Consider the following 25,125-nt stretch of genomic DNA (forward strand, 5'->3'; position numbering starts at 1 on the left):
ATGCCTTTTCTCACCATAATTTCTAAAATATGTGTGCGTTAGCTTAGAGAATTGCAAAACAGCAAAAAGAAATGAGCGAAAGCATGAATTATTAACAAAAATAAATAAATCCATCAGTATTTTTAAAACGTCGCTTGCAGAGGTCTAGTATGTGGTATATTTTCTAATACATGCCATTGTATTCAATAATTAATAAGCTCAACTAACCAGTATATTTGTCCATCTCAGTGTAATTCAAACTAATAAATAATGACACAAAATGTCTTAATAACAATAAACTACAGATAATTTAACACGTATTTCTCTATTATTAATGTCTTTTTTTAAAATATGGAAACAATAAAATGTTGCAATTGTGCAAAAGAAAAATCTTTATGAAAATTTTGATATTTTAAAGAAATAAAGTTTTATTTCAAAACATTTAAACAAGATTTGGTAGAACAACAGTAGCCGCACTACCAGGTACAGTAAACTGTAAGACAAGATTATTTTGAAGAAGTACAAAGTGCACAAGTGACAACAGACATGAAACGCCCCTGACATCTTGTTTTTCATTTGGTTATGTATGTGTACCTACTACATTATACATAGAGCAGTGAAAAGGTCAGAGAAGCCAAAGCACATTTACTGAAATTCATTATTTTAAGTCTAAATTCAAATGTTATTTTCTGAGTGACCTCTCTGATGTTCACACTATTTACTATTCCATGCATGAGCTGCTGTCTCCATTTTTTATTTCTCTAGTTCATTGCGTATCTTAAATGCATTATGCACAGGATTACTCTGCTCCATAAGCGCCGGGGCGGAGCGGTTTGGATTTTACAAGAGCACAGCTATAAGAGATCTCCTGATGAATCCGAGTGGTGACTCTCTCGTTAGTTGAAATTCAGAAGCCGTACCTTCATCACAACTGCTCCACTTCATGAAGTAATTCTCATGGGAGTGGTGCTCAACTCCAAAGTCCACCAATTGTGAAAAATGCTTTCTCTAAAACCGAAAATCCAGATTTTTTGGCAGGTAGGTGGCTCCATAATTATGTCCGTGGTGACAAAAATACTGTTTTTCTATTGATCTGCATCCTACATGGGTCACACAGCTGATGTTATTCTACCAACTGTAGAAACGAGTGAACAAGATGCCTTATTTTTGTGGATTTTCCACAGGCAAAACATTTCCACCATGCATGTTTGTGAAAATGTTTTTTTATCCTCTATCATTCCCTCCAAATTCATTTAGATAATTACTTCTAACCTATGAGAGAAAATAAAACATGTGTTTTAATTAAAAATCCAATTAATTTTTCATTTATTTCACTCTGCAATTACTGCAACTGAGTTTGTGTAATACGCAAACATAACCCCCTTTGACACATTGTCTTGTAACTTAGAAAACCGTATGGCTGAGGAGGAGGAAAAACAAATGCATTAATGAGATGGGTAGATGGACATCTGCAATAAAATGTAACTGCTTTATGACTAGAAAAGATAACATTTCATAGTTACATGGAGTCTCAACCTCTATCATTACTTAGAAAAATGCACAGTGTAAGATGAAAACAAACAAAGAAACATCTCCGGCTAGGAGCTGCGCTTGTCTCTCGTTTGGTAGGACGTGAAATTATCTGTGTTTATCTGCTGAAAATGAGTAACAGCATAAGATGAAATAAAACAATAAATACTCTTTAATGCTAAATACTAGGGGTGCAACGATACTCGTATCGATATTGAACCGTTCGATACAGTGCTTTCGGTTCGGTACGCATATGTATCGAACAATACAAATTTTTTTATTTATTTTATCAACTTTCCTTCTGACGATGCTGTCTGTGTTGAGCGCTCAGTGGATCTGTGCTCGACAGTGCAGCCTAGGCGGAGTAGTCGAACGCAGATTCACTGAGTGCAGGGCAAGCTAGCGAGACAGAAGTTAAGCTCGTTGCAACATGGCAAATTGAACCTCCCCCACCCTCATTCAGATCTGGCGTTTGGAACTATTTTGGTTTTCATGTGACGTATGACCCTGAAGGTAAGCGCGTCATGGACAAAAGTAAAACAGTATGTCAGATGTGCCACACAATGCTCAATTACATGGGTGGGAACTAGTGTGTTAGCAGGTTAGCTCGTTAAGGTGTTGGCTGTCCAGCCCCAGGCACAGGGCATCTGCGGTAGCTCGTTAACGGAGATTTGCCGTGTTGTGGCGTTAACGTCATTTCAGATTAAGGCTGACAGCACTAGTGGGAACACAACGAATATGACTGCACATTTACTCTGACATCATCCTAGTGCAAAGACAAGTGGAAGCAGACAAAAACAACAAGCACGCATGCTACAAACTTTACCCGAGTCATTTAGACAGCCGTTAGCACATGATTCTCCTTATGGGGACCTGATATGTTTAATATGCTGCTGACAATATAGCCCAGAAGAAGCGTATAGTATAGCTTTTATTTTGGAAAGAGACATTTCTCTGTAATAAACTCTCTTTTCCAAAGATGAGGGATTCCTCAATCAGATACAGGGCTCGCAAAATCGCTAGCCCGACATCCCGGGGCTAGCGATTTTTCCAGTCGGGCTACCAAAATCTATCTCTGCTCTGCCTGTCGGCCTGTCGTAGGAAGGAAAAATATATGTCAATGCTTTTGCATTCTTTCGGAAATGTAGCTGGGTAATTATGTCATTGGCATCGGTGAGCCACTGTCAATATGTGACATAATTGAAATCGCGTTTGAATTTGCGCTTGTTTTTTGCTTTCACTTTGCAATTGCGCGAACTGTGTATAGAGAGCGACAGCACTGATTGGTGAGTGACGATAATTTGCGCACCAATTCCTCTGACATCGTCTTATCAATCGTTAGCTTACTATGCAAACATGACAAGTGAAATCTCCCGCAGCAAGCTTAAACATGTGAGAGGTTGATCGCGCAGAGAATCGCTGAGCGTCATGTGAGTGCGAGTGTAAAAGCAGCAGGATATATATTTTAGTTCTGCTCAGCCAAATAAGACAGGTCAGGGTGAAGAAGTGACAGCCAAAGAAAAGCTTACCACAAAACGGAAAGGTTATGACAAATCAGACTATAAGGCAAAAAGAAAGTGCAGCTTTATGGTTTCATGGACAAAAGAATTTCTGTGGCTGCAATATGAGAGCTAAATAACCAGGGGTGCACATAAGTGGTCCGCAGGTGCGCATTCGCTGTCAAAATAAAAAACGCGCACAAGATAAGAAGTTGCAACGCCTGTTTGCATACATAAGATTTTCAGGAGGAGGACAGACATTTGTTTAGAACTCTTAAAGATGTCGAAGAAGCTCCTTTAAGCAATTACTTTGGTGTTCCTCCACCTCCAAAGAAATGTCAGAAGGAGTCCGAACCACAAAAGTGGTTGCAGGAGGTGAGCTGGCTTCAAACAAATGATGAACGCACAGAGATGTGGTGCAGAATGTGCTGTGAAAATTTAATAAATGACAAATTAAAAAGGCATGAACATTTTTTTTGTATCGAAAAAATATCGAACCGTGACACCAAAGTATCGAACCGAACCGAACCGAGAATTTTGTGTATCGTTGCACCCCTACTAAATACCAATAGCAGCCAATAAGCCGATGACCCTTAAGGTAAATGATCTGTACTTCTAATTATCATGAGAAACATTGTTCAGTGCACTTGTTCTTTAGGTCGTGTGTCTTTTCTGACCTGGCTGTTTGTGCATCTTTCAGCTTACCAGGTGCGAGGTCCATATTATTCTTGTCATTACAGCCCTGGAGCGAGTCCAGGGTACGGGTGACTTGGCTGGCAAATTCCTCCCCACCATTCATGCACTCCCGCTGCAGATGGTGACGCAGGTCGGTAATGTCGTACTCATACCTGGGGATGTAGTTGAAATCAATTAGCGAAATCATTATCAGACTTGTTTAAATTAGAATAAATGTCACAAGTGGCTAATGTGTGACGCAATGTACTGATAAAGGCATCAAAACACATTACAGGCTAACACAATAAAACCAAGTGTGTTGTGCGCAGGCTGATTTGTGGAAGCAGCTGTCTATATTAGGCTCTGCTTGTGTAGCATGGAATAAACAAAATACTATTATTCAACTCCGCAATGTGTACGCATGCTGTGTGCTTATATTTAGGGCTTGAGCTCTAACCATCCCACATCCAAACCCTGCTTGTACCCATCCAAAATCGGTGTCTCCCGGATACTGAGGGTACCGCTGGAGTTTGGACCCTGACCCCGGGAGTTCCTCAAGCTCTCGCGTGCCTGGCCTCCCATCAGCACCGATGGGATGTAGTGGATCTCATTAGCTGCCTCAGCACTCGCGCTCTTCTGGGGCTGAGGGATGCGGCGGCGTTTACACCAGCGCCTGCGAGTGTAGAGGATCAGGACCAGGCAGAGGATGGACAGCAGAAGGGCAATCATCCCGCCCTGAGGGGAGGAGGGTGGCATTTGGAGGAGAGACAGAAAAAAAAGGGAGAGAGGAGACAGAGAGAGAGAGAGAGAAAGCAGTGTGAGTCAAAGGCGAGAACAGAGTCAGGAAATCTTGCCAATAGAATACGGATCAAAGTCAAAGTCGCGATGCCAACAGCAACATTTGAAAACGGTTGCAGCGACAGTTTACGGTCTTGAATAACGCCTACAGTGTTTTTACATGACACCAGCTCTCTGAAACATCCCTCGACTTTGTTTCAAGGTGAAACGGTAGCATAGTACGTCTTTTAACTTCGTTTGTTTAAACTAATCTTAACTCACGGCAACATTTTAAGTGCTGAGATTTTTTCTTAAATTTAAAAAATGCACTTATTCATGTTGTTGCATGTGTCACACCTCAGTTCAGTTCTTTTTTATTTCAAACATATACATTCACCAACGTTTCATAAAATCATTCCATGCAGTTGTTTGAAAAGGAGTAGGCAGAAGTATATACTTATTTAGCCCCCTCAGGTTTACATCCTCATCTAAATTTGAACAACAAAAACGTATACAACGCCTTCAACTTAGAACATAACATCACAAAAAAAATCTTTTCTCATGTTCAACTAAACTATATTTAGATTTGCTAATTTGCAGAAGAAAATAAACATCAGTTTGACTGCTGTCTTGGGTTAATTGCATTTTCTTCATTCTTATACTTATTTAAAAATTATTTTTTGAGTTTTATTTTAAACTGGTTTATATCACTACTGACCTTTATTTCTTCTTCTAACTCATTCCAGAATTTAACTCCCGCTATTTTCAAAGTTGTTCTTACTCTTTGTAATTTTAAATTCCTCTTCCCTCTAAAATTCCCTCCCTTCTCTTTCTAAGAACCATTTACTTATTTCGATTGGGAGCATCCCTTTCCTTGCCTTATATATTATTTGCACTGTTTTAAACTTCACCAGATCCTGGAATTTTATAGCTTGCGTCCTAATAAAGAGTGTGTTTGTGTGAGCCCTATACACATTGTGTGGAGATAGGCACAACAGTTTGGCTCTGTGTAAGAATCCAACCCTCTAATTAAAATGTTCCGTCTCATTAGGTCGACACAGAAGTCAGAAAATCATACGCTGTGATTTTATGGAGTACATGCCAAACAGTCTTGCCCAGGAGCAGCACCTTCAGCCCTCATATTGATGAAAAACATTACATTTTCCAATACAGGTTGCATTTGTTTGTACTGCAAAATGTACACTGCTTGTGCATGCTTATGTTTTCATATGATTAAGGTCTTTGACAATGAACTGAAAGTATAGTAATCTTAGAAAACACATGCATGTAGCAAGTGGAAAGAGAATGAAAAAACAGTAACTACCAACGCTGTTATTTACATGCAAAGCTGTAAATACCACTAAAGAGACTGAATACAGAATCACTCTTCAGTTTAACATCCACTGACACTGTTATAAAGCCTGAGCTGATCTGATGGGAAGCATATGCAAAGAAAAAAAAAGAAATAACTATGAAGGCTGTTATGAAGTTTACACACATTTATGGGAATGAAGCTCGTGGTAAATTTAGGCTTTAATGATTTGCATGACTTCCATGTTCTTTTTCCATGCTGACTAATTTCAGTGACTTTAAATACCAAGAGTTAGGTGCACAGGTTTGAGTTTTTGTCTATTAACCAGTTTTGTCGATTAATGGTCTATTACCCTTCAATTCGAGATCACATTTGACTAAAACTGTTTTTTTGCCAGCACAAAAAGGACTGGTTTGTTCTGAGCAATACTCAGAACATTGGGAAGGTTGATGCAGATCTAAGACGGAGGATTCTAGGATATATACAAATCTGTTAGGAAGTCAGTAAGTAGGACAGCTATGTAGGGATGAAGGAAAAGATACAGATATGTTCAATAAGGACACGTTAGTCTTTCTGTTGAAATGTTATCAACTCCACTACACTTTATAAAACAATTAAACTGTCATGCCCAGGGTCAATATTCAGTTGTGATTAGGGATGGGTATCGTAAACCGGTTCTTGTTGAGAACCAGTTCCCACTGTTTCAATTCCTTGGAATTGTTTGGAATTTTTGTAAACGATTCCCTTATCGATTCCAGTCGCCCCGAATGACGTCACCACGTTGCGGAGCGTCATTTACCTGACAGGAAACACGGCCTAAGCGGCTCAAATGCTCAAAAGTTTGGTTATACTTTACGAGAACGGATGACAACAGGCCAACTTGCAATACTTGCAAAGTAGATATTTCATTTAAGGGAGGAAACACTACGAATATGCAAAAGCATTTGCTCACAAAACACGCGATGACCTTAAATGAATGTCGTGTTTTTAATTCCGCTCCGGACTCGTGAATCTCAACCCAGCAGCAGCGGTAACGTTTGCACGTCCTCTCCCGTTAATGGGCAGGTAAATAATCAACTAACAGTGCAGATTATGTTAGCGCGATCTGCCTTATTACAAAACCTGCCATGTCACCGAGCAGTGACTCAGTTTGTGGTCAAAGGCTTGCAGCCGTTTGCCACAGCAGATGATTTTCAGTAAGTAAATGTGTTTAATTGTAGGCAGGGACATTACTGGATATTCTCGTGTAATTGCTACAGAATAATTTATGTTATACTTTGTTATTGCTACAGAAGAATATTTATTTTATTATTTTACATTTACAATTTTTTTTCCTGGGGATCCTGTGACACCCCATTGAAGAGCCGTAGGCTGTGGATCTCTTAAGATGTCACTGTTGGGTTTGTAAGGCCATGTTACTCCTAAATTTCTATCTTGTTCAAAGAGAAGATATAAAACAAAGTTCTAAGCTAATCGACCTTAGTGTTCTCCTTTTTAAAAAGAATCGATAAAGAATCGAATCGTTAAACAGAATCGAAAATGGAATCGGAATCGTGAAAATCTTATCAATACCCATCCCTATCAGTAAGTACAGTGTACGTGTGATGTTTTAGGATCAATGTAATGCTGGTGACCACCTGTAGTATGAACTTGAAAATCGCTTCACTGTGAAGTGATCATATTCACAAGATTATCAGAAAACCTGACCTCTGACGTTGAGTTTGAGGTCACCAAGATTTAAACTTTTCCTACTTTTTAGCAGATGCTACTACGGCATCAATTTGACAGTGCAAAGGCACCTCCTTCTCAAGTTATGGCATTCACAAACTTGGGTGTCCATGCTGCCCAAGTCTGCAGAGATATCAGTCTTTTAAATGAGGGTTAAAATCTGTTGTACAATTCAATTCAATTCAATTCAATTTTATTTATATAGCGCCAAATCACAACAAATGTCGCCTCAAGGCGCTTCATAGATACAGAGAAAAGCCCAACAATCATATGACCCCCTATGAGCAAGCACTTTGGCGACAGTGGGAAGGAAAAACTCCCTTTTAACAGGAAGAAACCTCCGGCAGAACCAGGCTCAGGGAGGGGCGGCCATCTGCTGCGACCGGTTGGGGTGAGAGAAGGAAGACAGGATGAAAGACATGCTGTGGAAGAGAGACAGAGATTAATAACAGATACGATTCAATACAGAGAGGTCTGTTAATACATAGTGAGTGAGAAAGGTGACTGGAAAGGAAAAACTCAATGCATCATGGGAATCCCCCGGCAGCCTACATCTATTGCAGCATAACTAAGGGAGGATTCAGGGTCACCTGGTCCAGCCCTAACTATATGCTTTAGCAAAAAGGAAAGTTTTAAGCCTAATCTTAAAAGTAGAGATAGTGTCTGTCTCCCGAATCCAAACTGGAAGCTGGTTCCACAGAAGAGGGGCCTGAAAACTGAAGGCTCTCCCTCCCATTCTACTTTTAAATACTCTAGGAACAACAAGTAGGCCTGCAGAGCGAGAGCGAAGTGCTCTAATAGGGTGATATGGTACTACAAGGTCATTAAGATAAGATGGGGCCTGATTATTTAAGACCTTGTATGTGAGGAGCAGGATTTTGAATTCAATTCTGGATTTAACAGGAAGCCAATGAAGGGAAGCCAAAACAGGAGAAATATGCTCTCTCTTTCTAGTCCCTGTCAATACTCTTGCTGCAGCATTTTGGATTAACTGAAGGCTTTTCAGTGAGTTTTTTGGACATCCTGATAATAATGAATTGCAGTAGTCCAGCCTGGAAGTAATAAATGCATGAACTAGTTTTTCAGCGTCACTCTGAGACAGGATATTTCTAATTTTAGAGATGTTGCACAAATGGAAGAACGCAGTCTTACATATTTGTTTAATATGTGCGTTGAAGGACATATCCTGGTCAAAAATGACTCCAAGGTTCCTCACAGTGTTACTGGAGGCCAAGGTAATGCCATCCAGAGTAAGAATCTGGTTAGATACCAAATTTCTAAGCTTTTCAGCGCCGAGTACAATGACCTCAGTTTTATCTGAGTTGAGAAGCAGAAAGTTAGTGGCCATCCAAGTCTTTATGTCTTTAAGACATTCCTGCAGTTTAACTAATTGGTGTGTGTTATCTGGCTTCATGGACAGATAGAGCTGGGTGTCATCTGCATAGCAGTGAAAATGTATGCTATGTCTTCTAATGATGCTGCCTAGGGGAAGCATGTATAATGTAAACAGAATTGGTCCTAGCACTGAACCCTGTGGAACTCCATAATTAACCTCAGTGTGTGAAGAGGACTCTCCATTTACATGCACAAATTGGAGTCTATTAGATAGATATGATACAAACCACTGCAGTGCAATACCTGTAATACCTACAGCATGTTCTAATCGCTCTAATAGAATATTATGGTCAACAGTATCGAATGCTGCACTAAGGTCAAGAAGGACAAGCACAGAGATGAGTCCACTGTCAGAGGCCATAAGAAGATCATTTGTAACCTTCACTAAAGCTGTTTCTGTGCTGTGATGAGCTCTGAAACCTGACTGAAACTCTTCAAATAAACCATTCCTCTGCAGATGATCTGTTAGCTGTTTGACAACTACTCTTTCAAGGATTTTTGATATGAAAGGAAGGTTGGAGATTGGCCTATAATTAGCTAAGACTGCTGGGTCTAGAGATGGCTTTTTGAGTAAAGGTTTAACTGCAGCCACCTTGAAGGCCTGTGGTACATAGCCGATTATTAGAGATAGGTTGATCATATATAAGATCGAAGAATTAATCAATGGCAGAACTTCTTTGAGCAGTTTTGTAGGAATGGGGTCTAAAAGACACGTTGATGGTTTGGAGGAAGTAATTATTGAAGTTAACTCAGAAAGATCGATTGGAGAAAAAGAGTCTAACTTAACATCAATGGAACTACAAGTAGCTGTAGATAATATTACATCTGTGGGATGATTATTGGTAATTTTTTCTCTAATGATAAAAATTTTATTTGTGAAGAAGTTCATGAAGTCATCACTAGTTAACGTTAAAGGGATGGTTGGCTCAAAAGAGCTCTGGCTTTGTAGACTTGTTTGCATTAGCTCATAGCTCTATAACTGGCAGAGCTAGTCCTGGTAGTCAGGCAATCGTCACGCTGCCAGTTGTTGATTGACATAATTACCCAGCTACATTTCCGAAAGAATGCAAAAGCATTGACATACATTTTTCCTTCCTATGATAGCCCGACGGGCAGGGCAGAGATAGATTTTGGTAGCCCGACTGGAAAAATCGCTAGCCCCGGGACGTCGGGCTAGCGATTTTGCGAGCCCTGTATTAAGCATTTACTGCAAATAAAAATGGATTAAGGAATGTAACCAACACAATTTTGAGAAACCTGGTTATTCATTTCATATTTTTCTCTGTATTTCTGAAGCGCCTTGAGGCGACTTTTGTTGTGATTTGGCGCTATATAAATAAAATTGAATTGAATTGAATATTTTGGAACTTTGAAGGTCCTCTGCCATCTGCCAGTGGGTTGTGGAGTACCCTCGGCACACCTGCTTTTCAAACATGGTAGAGGTGCAGAGCTGCAGATAGTGACCAAAGTGTCATCGTGTTTGTTTCAGTACCTGTCACATGCATTTGATGCTGCACACCAGTGAACATCATCACTCAGCTAGTCTGAGAAGACAACAGGTAAGCTCAGCTGACATTCCCCTGTTAGGTGACTGATGTTGGCTGCATAGTTTTAAATGGCCTCTCTTTCAGGTTTTCCCACATTTTCCATGATCCATTCACCATCCACGGAGTGACAATTGAGACTCTCATTTCATTTCCACAGGTTTTGGATGTGTATCCATTCCCATCTCACATTTTATCTGCGGCTTCATAACGTACTTGTTGAAATTTGTATAATTTTAATCTCTATCAGTGAAACTCGAGCTACAACAAAAGAATTCGTTAGTTGCTTCCAGTGTTACTCTCTGCAGACACTGAAGCCGCAGTGTGATTAGCTCGGGCCCATTTCACATCACAACGCAGAGATGTGACAAAAGTCAAAAACAAATGTGCCCCGCTCGCGGCCTGTGGAAACGCCGAAGACAGAAGTCAATTGTGACATTCAGCTCAGGAGGTACTGATCTCAGATGACTGGGTCAGGTCACATAACTGTTTTTATTTTCCTCTTTTTCCCTCTGATTTTAACGACTTATGAGGGAGCTGATGGTGTAAAAGCATGCAGTGGCATCTACACCCGCAGAGAAGGCACAAGATGGACAGATGAAGGGCGATGAGCCTGCCCTGAGGACAGGTTAGCAGAGTGGATCGAGACAGAATCAGACAGAAAGCGGAGAGAGAGAGCCAATGAAAGGGTTTACAGTCAAAGGGAGAGCAGAAAAAGCGAGAGCAGAGTCAGAGAATCCTGCCAAGAAGCAGGATATGGATCAAAGTCAAGGCAAGTCAAAAGCACACAGCCTGTGAAAACACAGTGAGAGAGGGAGTCTGAATATCAGCCCACAGCTCCTCTACAGATAAAGGCAACGATTGTTCATGGGCAGTTTTATGTTTTTGAGTGTGACTGTTTTGAATATTTAAACTAATCTAATAGACCGGGAATGATGAGATAACATTCAGACGAGACTGTAACACATAACACTGCATGCACTGTGCATGCAATTTATCACCTCCCTGTGACTAATCTGATACCAGCAGCTGAGCTCCATCAAAAAATCTAAATCAGATAAATGGTGCAATTTGGAAAAGGTCAAAAAGAGTTATGAAAATGTCAGCTTGCCAGTGCACATAGAGACAGACGGGAGGAATCTAACACAGACGGGTTTTTTTCTTTTAAGAATTAAACCCACCAGTCTGAAAAATTTACTGCAAACTGGATAATTTCTCCCTCCGGCTTCACGTGTTCGCTGTTTACTTAACTTTAGGGATGCAACGATACCAATTTTTTCAAACCGATACGATACCGATACTTGGATCTGAGTACTTGCCGATACAGAGTACAAAAACCGATACTTCTACCACACACACACAAAAATGCAATGAATTGGAAGACAGGTTTTATTTTATTCTCTGCCAATAAAAAATAAAATCTTAATAAAAATGACCACAAAAAAATTTCAAGTGGAAAATAAGCACTTCTGTTAAATTATTGCAGAGTCTCCACATTGTAATTTAACAAAATATCACTGAACTATTGGCACTGTCTCGAGCTTTCAGAATAATAAATAAACACTTCTGTTTATTTATTATATTTCATATCGCGGCTCGAGTATGCTGAGAAGACGGTGCAATCCTATGTTTTCCACAACCGGCATTAAAATGAGTCGAGCCTCTGTTATTTTAACTGCCCGTGGATTTTCTCTTGACATTTTTCATCGCTTTTCCAAAACCTGAGTTAAAGTTGGCTGTTCCACACTGCTGACATTTTGTTTAGCCTAGCTACAGCAGCCTCCAGTTTCTCTTTTTTATCTGGAGCCGCCAGTCTCACTCGCCTAACCCTGTGCCTGTTTAGCGCGGGATGTCCCCCTAGTGCCCAATCTAAAAAACTACAACAAAAATGACAAGCCACCCTCTGATTAATGAAATAAGTTGGTATCGGTTCATGGTATCGGTTAACTTTTACGAGTATGAGTACACACACATTTTACAGTATCGGCCCCGATACCCGATACCAGTATCGGTATCGGTTTAAATCAGTTTCACTTAACCCTTGTTGTAACAGTGTGGTGAATGAGTATCGCTTACAGGGAGGATCAGTTAGGTACTGGTGTACTTATTATTTTGAATGAACAGGAGAAAGAATATAACTTTGGATCTTTATGTATCAAGTTAAGTAGGGATGCACCGATACCAGTATCGGTAAGTTAAGTAGGGATGCACCGATACCGATACTGGTATCGGGTATACCGGTATCGGTGCATCCCTACTTAACTTACTGATACTGGTATACCCGATACCAGTATCGGTATCGGTGCATCCCTACTTAACTTACCGATACTGGTATACCCGATACCAGTATCGGTCTCGGTGCATCCCTACTTAACTTACCGATACTGGTATACCCGATACCAGTATCGGTATCGGTGCATCCCTACTTAACTTGATACATAAAGATCCAAAGTTATATTCTTTCTCCTGTTCATTCAAAATAATAAGTACACCAGTACCTAATCCTCCCTGTAAGCGATACTCATTCACCACACTGTTACAACAAGGGTTAAGTGAAACTGATTCAAAAACAGTGACCGGGAAAAAAAAATCAATTAGAAATAAACTGCGTCAGCTCAGTCAAACAAGTACAGTTATGCAAAGATAAGCAAAAATGATTAACTGAAAAATGGATTTCAATGAGTCATTTACATAAAATATCCCTTTTCAAACATATTAGGGAGTCTGCGGCTGAATAAAAATGGGATTTTGGTTGCTATTATTAATTTAAATCAGCGAATGTTGCGGCATATTTGCATAAGTTGTTTGTTTAATCTGCACAGTCAAGGACATTAACAAATAGCACCATGATATGGGGTGCTTGTGCAGTAAATCTGCATGTGCAGTGGGTAGAAAGGAGACGAGGGTCATTTTGTTTGCGATGATTACATTTTTAGCTCTTTGAAAGTCACCCTTGCAAACCTCTTTTTCACAGAAATGAAGCAGCGACTCTAAATGCAACGGAACCAACGAGCAGTCGTGGACGCTGACAGCAGCAACACACTTAAAGTTGCACTAAACAATATTTTTACACTAACAAACGGTCAGATCACTTAATGAACTGTAAAAATGAGTCTCTGTGAACCATTTGCTGCCTGCTAAGAGAACAACAATAACAAGTTGCGGCTGAAACTATTAAAGAATTTAGTAGGTAAACAGCCAGCCTCACACATTTGGTGGAGAGCAAAACAAGAGCAAGACCTACAGTTTATATAAAACATGACAAATAAGCACCCGAGTAAATCTCAATTTGCTTGTAGCCTTCATTACAAGGAAACGGCTTTAACGGGGTTTTTATCTCAGTTTCTTTTTAGTCTTTTAATGATTGTGGAAAAACTTTTTTGCATTTATTTTCACTATGATGCTTTTGTGCAGTGGTGATTTTGCCTCTCCCTTAAAGCCTCACTCCCTCTTTAGTGTGACTTGAGGGTGGTTGAGTGAAAGAGAGCCTTCAGTCAGCAGCATCTATGTGAAGAAAGTAAAATCGAGGTTTTGTTGTTGAACCCGTGGATGCAGCTCATATAGATTCTCTCACGTGGTGCCTTTCTATAGTATGCCTCCCATTGCTTTAAGCATTGGTTATCTCTTGCTTGCCCGGGGTAGCTGCCATGCAGATTCCCAAGGCATGTGAGTCTACTGCCACCTGGGGCTCTCTTCACCCCTTCTGCACCCTCAGATATCCCACAGTGATGGCAGACAGTCTGTTGCCCTTGCAAGCCAGGCTTTACAGTCAAAAACACTCCATAGTCAGGACCCCGTGAACCAGTGTCCTCCACCACGTTTTTCCCTTTATGTGTTTTTCATTTTCATTTCAAGTTAAAGAAAGCGTCCTCCAAAAGACATAATCCCATTCACTCATACATATTTGTGTTAACTGATCAAGACTATGTGCTGACTGTAACATCAGAATGACTTTTTTTGTTTGTGCTCTACATCAGAGATGGGCAGTAACGTGTAATCCGGTTACTTTTTTCAAGTAACGAGTAAAGTAAGGGATTACTATTGCAAAAACGGTAATTAGATTACCGTTACTTTCCCGTAGGAACGCTGCGTTACTGCGTTACTAAAACCGTGATCTTTTTGCGAGAATGTCTCATGACAGTGACGTAAGCGAGTGCGACGCTCGTGACAACAGCTGTGTGCAGATCAACAATGGATCATATATCGAGTGCAGAGAGAGTATGAGCGTGCAGCGTTTAAAGCGTGGAAGTACTGACCTTACTTTGAGTTTGATTCCATAAAAAGTGACAAAAACATTAGTGTCCGTTGTGCGTGGGAAGAAAACTTCTTTTTACAGTGAAAAAAACCCCTAAACTTCCGAGCAAGCTCCGAGTAGCTACGACGTAATGGGAAACTCACAGAGAAACTCGCGGATTCTTCCACTGACTGCTGCGGCACACCTGCACCAGGGTAAACCTCCGCCTGCCCCACTCCTGCTTTACAGGTGAAAATAGAGCAACAGGACCGCTAGTCTTTGACTTTATTTTCTGCTGTGTTTTACTTGCATCTATTTGAAAGACTGAGTGTTAACACAAAAAAAAAATATTTTATGTGCTGGAATGTGCAGAAAATAGGTTTAAATGTTAAACTAATTTCTTCCAGTCAGAGAATGTTGCATACAATTAAATTTTTGCTTGATGCATAAAGTTAAAAGATTAAAACTAATAAAACAAGTTTTAAAAAGAGACTTTTCCATTTGATTACATTTTGTATGATGGATTATGTAGAAAAAGTAGAATTGGGCTGAAAGATCTATCACTTTATCACCTACTCAGGTTGTAAATCGTGTTTTTAAAAAGTAACTAAGTAACTAAGTAATTAATTACTTTTGAAAATAAGTAATCAGTAAAGTAACAGGATTACTTTTTGGGGGAAGTAATCAGTAATTAGTTACTGTTTACTTTTTTCAAGTAACTTGACCAACACTGCTCTACATCTACCTTTTTTCAGACATGCAACTAAAATGTCTACATCCCTCTTTCTGCATGTACTGCATTTCTCAATGTGAATGATTCAAAGCATGCCGAAGCGTAAGTAAAAATATATGCATGCAGATTAGGATGATGGAAAAATATGTCTGTAATGAGCCTGTTTTACAGTCAGGAGGAAGCTGGAGGGAATGGGACAATGATCTATCAGAGGTGTGAGAGAACGAGTCTTTGGGTTTGAGTTAATCATGCAGGAGAACCGTTTGGTTTCTGCAAATCACAAAAATGAAAAGGAGTTCCAGCAGCGGGCTGAAAAAACAGACTAATATTTCTTTTAAACCTGCATGACTACCCTTGAACTTTCATATCTACTTTAGCTCGTTCAACATATTTTATACTTATGTGTTTTCAACTGATTTTTTGTTATTAGAGTTACTCATTATTTTCTCAAACACTGCACAACAGCTGAGGAATTTTTCCATTTGATAAATAAACATATAGATTTATAAGTACTGAAGCACAAATGTATTTTTAAGCACCCCATTGTTTCATTCATCCCCGAGTAAACTTCAATAAGATGTCAAATGTCAAGTACTGATAATGGTCCTCAATCAAATCTACCTCAGTGACAAATGTAATTCAAGCCCATCAACCAGCATTAGTGCCCGTACACGGAGGAGGCTAATACAGGCAATGCAGGGAAAAAACTGTTTAATGCCAGGCATTACGTGGAATCCAAGTGGAGACTAAGTGAACTGTGTTCTCTTATAGAGCCAATAAAACCAAACCACACATCAAAGCATGCCAGCGCTCCAGCCCCATAATCCACTTACTAACGGATGAGGATGATGTTATAATGGCACCAGTGCTCCTTATGACTTACACCCCTGTCATGTAACTCCTGAATGGAGGAAAGAAGACATGGCCTTTCTCAGGCTGACGGAGCAGGCATAGTATTAGAGCTGAGCTATCAATCTGTCACTTAGTCTCTGAATGCGAGGCATTAAGAATCAGGAAGGCGGAAAGATCGGGACTATCTGACAGCTACAAGATAGCAAAAGGAAGCTTCTTGCATGGAATATAATAAACTTTATCTCCACTAAAGGGCCGCTGATTGAATTTGATATCAGATTACAATATTAATGGCTGAAACTGATCGTTTTCTAACAATGAATCCTTTCAATGCATTTGTTATTACGCTAGCTCCTAACCTGCAGTTAATGTTGTCAAAATATAACATTCGATATGTCCAATGAAATGAAGAATGAAATGAAAGTTAGATTGAGAGGATTTTTAGCAGTAGGCTTTATGATCCAGTGCAGATTTCGACATTGAACAAATGTGAAAGTCGCAACCCCATTTCACACGTGTCACACGAGGGCCTCTCCACTGGAAATGAATATTAATGACATAACTGGCTTCTATCATTTGATTCAATTTGGTGTATTTCATAAAAGCTAATACAGCATGAAGCCATGATAGTTTGACTCTGTGTGCTAATGGGGTATTAAAGTGAATTATGTTACAGTTGTAAGTTGTAGTTGTAATGGTAAAAGTTTTAAAGGCTTGAAAGATGTTTTATGATCGAGCTTTTTTTTTTTTTCCCATTTCCATTCCACTGCTTTGAAATCCACGGTGGATTTTGTATGAGATCGCATAATTCATTTTATAACGGTGGAAAAATGAGTCCATAGTGTCAAAATGTTATCTTCAGCCAGATTATCAGAAACAAACTGGTATATTTTTATGTATGTTTAGATGTCATTTCTGTTAACGTGACACACAGGGATTGTCAGGCTGTCACAGTGAGTCCAGCACTCTGCTTCTCATAATATAATAATTCATAATTCATGCTTCCCACATCATTAGACTCCAGTCAGCCTATTGTTACTGAGTATTAGTAATGCTTATGCTCTGTATTTTAGTGTAAAAAGTTCCTGTTTTTTGTATGTTTGTCACACTTAAATGTTTCAGATCATCAAACAAATTTAAATATTAGACAAGTTTATTATTAAAGGGGGAAAAATCCAAACCTACATGGGCCTATGTGAAAAAGTGATTTACCCATTAACCTAATAACTGGTTGGGCCACCCTTAGCAGCAACAATTACAATCAAGTGTTTATGATAACAAAGCAATGAGTCCTTTACAGCACTGTGGAGGAATTTTATTTACTTGTGTTATCTTTGTTTGATGATCTGAAAGATTTAAGTGTGACAAACATAAAAAATAGGAAACCAGGGACCACCATAGACAGAGAAATTCAAGCACAAGTACTTTATTGAATGTGAGAGGTGACTGACTATCAGTTATCTAGTTCTGCAGGGTGGGCCATTTATATGGATACACTGTAATAAAATGGGAATTGTTGGTGATATTAAAGTCCTGTATGTGCCACATTAGTATATGTGAGGGGGCAAACTCCTCAAGATGGGCGGTGACCATGGTGGCCATTTAGAAGTCAGCCATCTTGGATACAACTTTTGTTTTTCCAATAGGAAGAGGGCCATGTGACACATCAGACTTATTGGTAATGTCACAAGAAAAACAATAGTGTGCTTGGTTTCAACGTAACTTTATTCTTTCATGAGTTATTTACAAGTTTCTGACCCCTTATAAAATGTGTTCAATGTGCTGCCCATTGTGTTGGATTGTCAATGCAACCCTCTTCTCCCACTCTTCACACACTGATAGCAACACCGCAGGAGAAATGCCAGCACAGGCATCCAGTATCCGTAGTTTCAGGTGCTGCACATCTCGTATCTTCACACCATAGACAATTGCCTTCAGATGACCCCAAAGATAAAAGTCTAAGGGGGTCAGATCGGGAGACCTTGGGGGACATTCAACTGGCCCACGACGACCAAACCAAGCACACCATTGTTTTTCTTATGACATTACCAACAAGTTTGATGTGTCACATGGCCCTCTTCCTATTGAAAAAACAAAAGTTGTATCCAAGATGGCCGACTTCTAAATGGCCACCATGGTCACCACCCATCTTGAGGAGTTTGCCCCCTCACATATACTAATGTGCCACAAACAGGACTTTAATATCACCAACCATTCCCATGTTATTACGGTGTATCCATATAAATGGCCCACCCTGTATATTTATGTGTAATTCATTGATATTACAGTGTGAGATCCATCAGATTCACCCGAGCAGTTGATTGATGGACAATGTACGCTAACCTTGCAGTAATTAAGCAACATATTTCTGTGCTGGGAAGAAAAAAAAGATTTTGTCCACTATGACTTTTTCATGTTACTGATGCAAATACATCAAATTCTTGGTTTGTTAGTTGTCTTTAAATGATTATGCAAAATATTTAAATTCTAATATTTCTGTTTGAACTTCACTAAATAAACCGATCTGTGGCATCACAAATGTAGAACTGTGTAAAAGTTTTGAGTCTTCATACTTTACTTCCAAGGATCCAGATCTTCTCATCATAGTGACCTCGGGCAACATCTCTCCAGGGTGTCTGAGCATCTTTCACAGTTTGTTCTTTCTCACTGGCTGCTTCTTCATGCATTTTCAATCCAGTCCTTGTTTCTTTAATCTTTTTCAGAACAATGCTTTCTTGTTAAGCCAATATACACTGACCTATAAATTACTATGAATTATACGAAGCGGTGGCAGGCCAAACGAACTCTGTATAACATGAACATTATCTGAAAATCACATCATTAAGAAACAGGAAAAACCTGAGAAAGCCCGAGAAATTCATCTGACCCTTCAGGTGACCGTCTACAATTCTCTGAAGCCTCATCTGAAATGGTGTTAATGGCTGTCAAGAAGCCATTCTTAAGGAACTGAAAACTGAAAAACACCAAGTTACACACTGAAAATCAGTGTTAATGGGTGTTAATCAAGTCATCAACGTGTACGGAGCAGGTCGATACAGAGGTACAACCGTGAGTATCGACAAGCAGTCTGCAAAATACAGTGGCGGTCCTGTGATGGTTTAGGGATGCATTTCAGCCAGTGGTGTTGGGTATCTTGTAAAATGGAAGAAATTGTGAATGCAAAAAAGTAAAAGAAGATTTTTATGCATCATCCAACTTTTGGGTTGCATGGTGCATAAAAAAGTTTTGGTCAGAGTCCTCAGCTTTCAGGCTCCTCTTCTGTCAAACCAACTTCTACTTTGGACTTGGAAGAAAGACCCTCTTTACTTTTCAAGGCTAAAAAGTCTCCTTTCTGATAAAGCTTATAGTCAGATGTGGACCTGATGACCCTGAACTATTCATTAATGATTCTCTAATTATGCTGCTGATGGTGCTTCCCCAAATTTTTCTTCATTGAACTCTTTTTATGCTTGGTGTGTTTATAAACCACTACTATATGTTATGGCCCTGGCCATAATCTGTTTTGCTGGCTGTTTTCTTTGTCTGTGTCTTTAAGTCTTTGCAGGTCCCTGAGTGGATGAGCTGACGGCTGCTGATTGGTCCCCTGGTCATGTGGTCTCATTCAAAATCCCTCACCAGCAGTTGTCCCGGGGCAGCCACTGACAGCAGCAGCAGACCTGACCTTGGCCTCCAAAACCTGTGACATTTGCGACTTTCTGAGTTCTGTATATAGTGTGTACATTAGTTTTCATTGTAAATAGCAGTGGGACAGAAGGGGTGAGCTGCCTTATTGTTTTCCCTTGCACTGTTTTCTCCTGTTTATCTCAGTTAGGGAGTTCGGTGTAGCGCTTGTCTTTTGTTTGGTTTTTGATTTCACATAGGGTTTTAGAGAGCACCTCCTCCTGACTTAGCTTGTTTTGTTTGTTATTTTGGCCTTTGTTCACCCCGGAGCTTCATTTTGCAGTGTAGAAAAATAAACCACCGTTCACTAAGAAATTGGTTTTCCCTCTGTGTATGGTTTTGGGGACCAGGGCGGGGAAATCTTTTCAAACTTATGTTGCATTCCTGTACCCCTAGACTGGGGCGTAACATATATTTAATCATTAGTTAAACTCTGGCTCTCACTCCTCCGCCCCCAACCGGTCACTGTTGATAGTTCTGCTTGAAGTTTCTCCTTTTTAAAAGGGAACTGAACTAAATTTAAATGAACTGAATTGAATTTAATGCAATACCTTTTATAAAGTGTTTGATTGGATCAGTCTAGAGTGATCGCAAATACACTCTAGCAAAAAAATAGACAATACCTGGACAGAAAAACACTCAATGAAACAATCACTATTGAGGCAGTGTTGGATCATCGCAACAAAGAACAGACCAAAAGGCAGACAACGTCCAAAGAAGAGCTTTGGAAACTTTTCCTAAATACGACTTAAAGAAAGTACAAGAAAGCTTGTTGAAAAGAACTCAGGCTTGAATTTGGTCATATCAAATACTGACTTTACAAACTCTAGTTTTGGCCTAATTAACTGCATTTCCATCTGTGTTTGCAAGAAACAGTCATTTATTCATGTAGTTTAAAAGAGCAGCCACTCACTGTCTTGCTAGATAAGGGAACATGAAGTAGTGACAGTATTTACATGCACTAAATCAGTTATTGGCTATTCTGCCATTAAGGTCTTATTAGGGTTAAACTCGTGACGTGGCCCTATGACACAATGTGATCGAGCATCCTTTCTGTGGAGAATTAGCCGACTGAAGAATACACCCATTAACAGCGCTTGGCAGAAAAATACTGGGAGTAAAAAGCTTGTCCTGAACAGCTTTGTCCTTCTCTCACAAGAAGAGACAAAAAAACAACAGGAAATGGAAAGCAGAGGCCAACGGGGCCAATTATTTCTCAGTACAGGAAATATGGACCAATAACAATATTTAATAAAAACAAAAACAGCTTAATGTCAAACCAAGTGTTGCAAGACTTAAAACAGGCTTTCAGTCCTCTGTGCCATCATGTTAGAAATATTATACTTTAGTGAATTCATATTTATTAGTAAAAAACAGAAAAATAAAGAACAATAGGACAAAAATCAATATAATTAAAACAATGAAGCCTTGTATAAACCTTCTGTGTGAAATTGCATGAAATACCTCCTAATGCTGATCTTTTACTGCACTGCTGCTGACGCCTGGTGCAATAAACATGGAACACTGAAGTAAACAAATCAGCTCCATCGAGCAGCCTGTTGTCAAATATACTGTGGAGATCAGGGAAATATTTTACCATAACCATCATCATAACCATTACATTAATTATCATTTCATCAAAGCATTTATTCAATAGATTATAATCAATAGATTATTACACCATCACAGAGCGCTTCTGTCCAGTAAAAGGTTAGAAGCATCAACGGGCGGGGTGAGGCTGAGCGCGTTGGAGGTCGAGACACACACACACAAACAGTAGTTAGACTCATATTTAGGTAAGAGTTCAAATAATAGTTTGCAAAAGCTTGTGACTGCAAAATTGTGTCTGCCTAATGACAGTTTGTTCCAGGAGATAGGCGAGAGTTAGAAGATTAATAGGAAGCACCTCGAGACGGAGAAGATGTCCTTTTAAATGTGTCAAAAGTCGTCAACAGAAAATCACTCACTATGTATTAACAGACCTCTCTGCATTGAATCATATCTGTTATTAACCTCTGTCTCTCTTCCACAGCATGTCTTTATCCTGTCTTCCTTCTCTCACCCCAACCGGTCGCAGCAGATGGCCCCGCCCCTCCCTGAGCCTGGTTCTGCTGGAGGTTTCTTCCTGTTAAAAGGGAGTTTTTCCTTCCCACTGTCACCAAAGTGCTTGCTCATAGGGGGTCATATGATTGTTGGGTTTTTCTCTGTATCTATGAAGCGCCTTGAGGCGACTTTTGTTGTGATTTGGCGCTATATAAATAAAATTGAATTGAATTGAATTGAACATTTGTTGTTTTTGAAACTTATGCATGAATTGTATCTGTTTGACGCATGAGGGGGCGTCATAAACAAACCCTGATGGTATAAAACAACCGTTTGTGTATCACTGGGCGGAGATCGATGCTGTCGGTGGGCAGTGTTCATCTTCCCACGCGTGTGTTCATTAAAATCATTGTTTGACCGAAGCTCTTCTGGACCATTATTGTTTTTGTGCTCACCCTCAATATCTGAACCCGTAACAATACCTAATCTAACTTTTCGAGTCAGGATCAGATCGATATCAGTTTCATCTTCCCATAATCCAACCATCCCACCGTACAACCAAGAAGACACAAAGGATATGTTGCTAACCACATTTCACATGACACTCCCAGGTCCAGTATTCATGTCCTGATAGCCAGTGTTGGGAAGGTTACTTTTAAAATGTATTCCATTACAGATTACAGATTACATGCCCCAAAATGTATTCTGTAACGTATTCCGTTACGTTACTCAATGAGAGTAACGTATTCTGAATACTTTGGATTACTTAATATATTATCATGCTGTTTACAACTACATGAATGTACTATTGCTGTGATTTATTCCTGTTACTGAAGGTCCGCGGCTCCGAACCGTAGTAAAGGGACCTCTGGCTAATACGGTGGGTTCTGTGTCGGCTCGTAGCCGAAAACTAGCTTTACTTTGTTGTCTGGGTCAACTTTGCTAGCAGAGACAGAGAGAGGCGTTGAAAGGCTGCTCCAACGGAACTTATTGTTTTTGGAGGAAAACACGAACACGGTGTACAGTCGAGTCTTAATAGCTTACTTACAACTGGGCTCGTCAGGCTCTCTTCTTGGCTGCAGTGGTTATTATTATATTTACATGCTTCCAGCTCCCGTTTCTGCTCGATGACAGCTGGTACTTTTCCTTTTTCTCCCTCCCTCGCTCACAGACACATAACGGGTATGGCAGTCCATTCTCCCTGCAGCACGGACTACACTGCCCATGATGCTACATTCTTTAGAGCTATACCTGTAGCATTCTGCCTGTTAGCTTAGCACAACAACAACAAAAAGGCCTCTCTCACCCAGGAAACACGCAGAGAGAGAGCGTCACCCTGTAACCATGGCAACCGTAACGCTGCCGCCTGGAACAACAGAACGTAGCTGTCAAACAAAACCCAAACAGTCCTGACCCGCCACAATATGAAACAGGGAAGTACCGCCGTGTAATCCATTTATTTCAACAAAGTAACTGTATTCTAAATACCACCTTTTTAAACGGTAACTGTAACGGAATACAGTTACTCATATTTTGTATTTTAAACACGTAACATGTACATGTATTCCGTTACTCCCCAACACTGCTGATAGCTTAGACCTTTTAAAAAGGACACTTTAATTAGGGATTGGTCTAAATATCAGTTATAACTGATATATCACCAAAACTACACACTGAGCCGAAACAATATGAACAATATTCATATATTTTTTAAAATCAACTGAAAAAAACGTTTATTTTATATCTAGTTTTCCCTTTTATCTTCAATGTACCAGATTTTTACTTTTATTCATATGCTAAAAATTCATATTAAGCAGGTTTCTGCTCACCTGTGTGTATATCGTTTCCAAAATGTCATCTGCACAAATCCAAAACTCATTTTTACACTTGCTCATGTGTGACTAATTCATTTGGTGGCACTGAATGACAGCTACCAGTTCACTGTGTTTCTACAAATACTCAGAAAATTAGAAGTGTGCTGTAGAATGCAGGGAAAATAATAGTGCAGGCGTTCTGCATAAAACCTTGTGATATTCAGTTAATATTACTGCGGGATGCACCGGTCATGTCCCAACGAACAGAAAGTCATCCAGCGACAGTAGATAAGCACACTTACGGTATCAACTGCTTATTCTTATTCTTATTATTTTTATTTCAGTGCTTAAAAAAAAACATATTACTTATGTTTTATTTGAGAACTTCCCTATACAGCCCTTGGACATTGCTAATTACGCCATCTAAAGAGTATCAGCAAAATCAAATATGATCAAGGTCAGTGCTTTTAATCCCTAAACTGAATCTGTACATTTACAGCTATACCACTGACAAATGTGTAGCAAGGTTTGGCACAAACTCTGTTTGGTTTACTTTTGGGGTCAGTGCATGTCTCATTTAACCTGATTAACATTTATGGATTAAATCACAGCAGCAGTAAAAACATTTCCTTTTTCTTGTTGGCTCGAGTGGCCATGAAGCAAATATTACGGCAAATATACAGCAGCAGCTTGAAAAAGGGGAAGAAAAAGTGAAAAGTCATTTTGCATTTTGTGTTTTTATTTTTTCCTGTCTTTTCTTTCGGTGTGTATAGGAAATTAAATTGAGGCTAAAAGTCCACGGCTCATTTTCTGTTCCTGTAATGTCCTCTACACTTGCAAAGGGACAATAAAGTGGTGAAGCAGCATGTAATGTTTCAGCTCCTATGCAAGTCTGATTTATTAAAAGCATGCTGTCTGCTTTATAAGGTACTGGCCCTGGATGAAATCCCAACAGACAGAGGAAATTATTTGATGCTGAAGCCATATCTAGTCTGACTGATTTCTCTTATGTGCGTGCTGAGACACAGCTTGATGGCACATGAGCGAGAAGAAGGAATACGTATTAGAAAAATTCAAGTTTGTGGTTTTCATGCACATAAAAGCTCAAAAAGTTGAACCAACAGCTCAGAGGTCATTAATGTTTACATTCACAGTTAAGTTTTTATGTTTACTCATAATAATTGGTCACTTGGGGATTTTCTACCACCTTACGAAAGCATGTTATCAGCAAGCATATTTACACATGAATAAGCAGCATCAACATGCATTTTAATTTTTGAGCCAAAGGAAACAAATTTTACACAGAGGTGAAGGAAACCACAGGATAAT

General features: G+C 39.6%; 1 protein-coding gene across 6 annotated transcripts in view; it reads right to left on the bottom strand.

The window, feature by feature from the left end:
* Positions 1–25,125, bottom strand: part of astn1 (astrotactin 1) — a 559,446-nt gene that overhangs the window by 396,240 nt on the left and 138,081 nt on the right. For 4 of the 6 annotated variants that reach the window (XM_087850670.1, XM_087850669.1, XM_087850668.1 and 1 more), the window contains exons 3-4: positions 4,141–4,418; positions 3,714–3,856 (exon numbers count right to left, since the gene is read on the bottom strand). In XM_087850670.1, the coding sequence (XP_087706796.1) occupies positions 3,714–3,856; positions 4,141–4,418 (421 nt within the window). The remainder of the gene's footprint in view (positions 1–3,713; positions 3,857–4,140; positions 4,419–25,125) is intronic. The other 2 variants (XM_087850671.1, XM_087850667.1) reach the window with 1 other exon arrangement.

This window comes from Neolamprologus brichardi, chromosome 14, assembly GCF_056152115.1.
Source record: "Neolamprologus brichardi isolate AB-2024 chromosome 14, ASM5615211v1, whole genome shotgun sequence".
Classification (NCBI taxonomy): Eukaryota; Metazoa; Chordata; class Actinopteri; order Cichliformes; family Cichlidae; genus Neolamprologus; species Neolamprologus brichardi.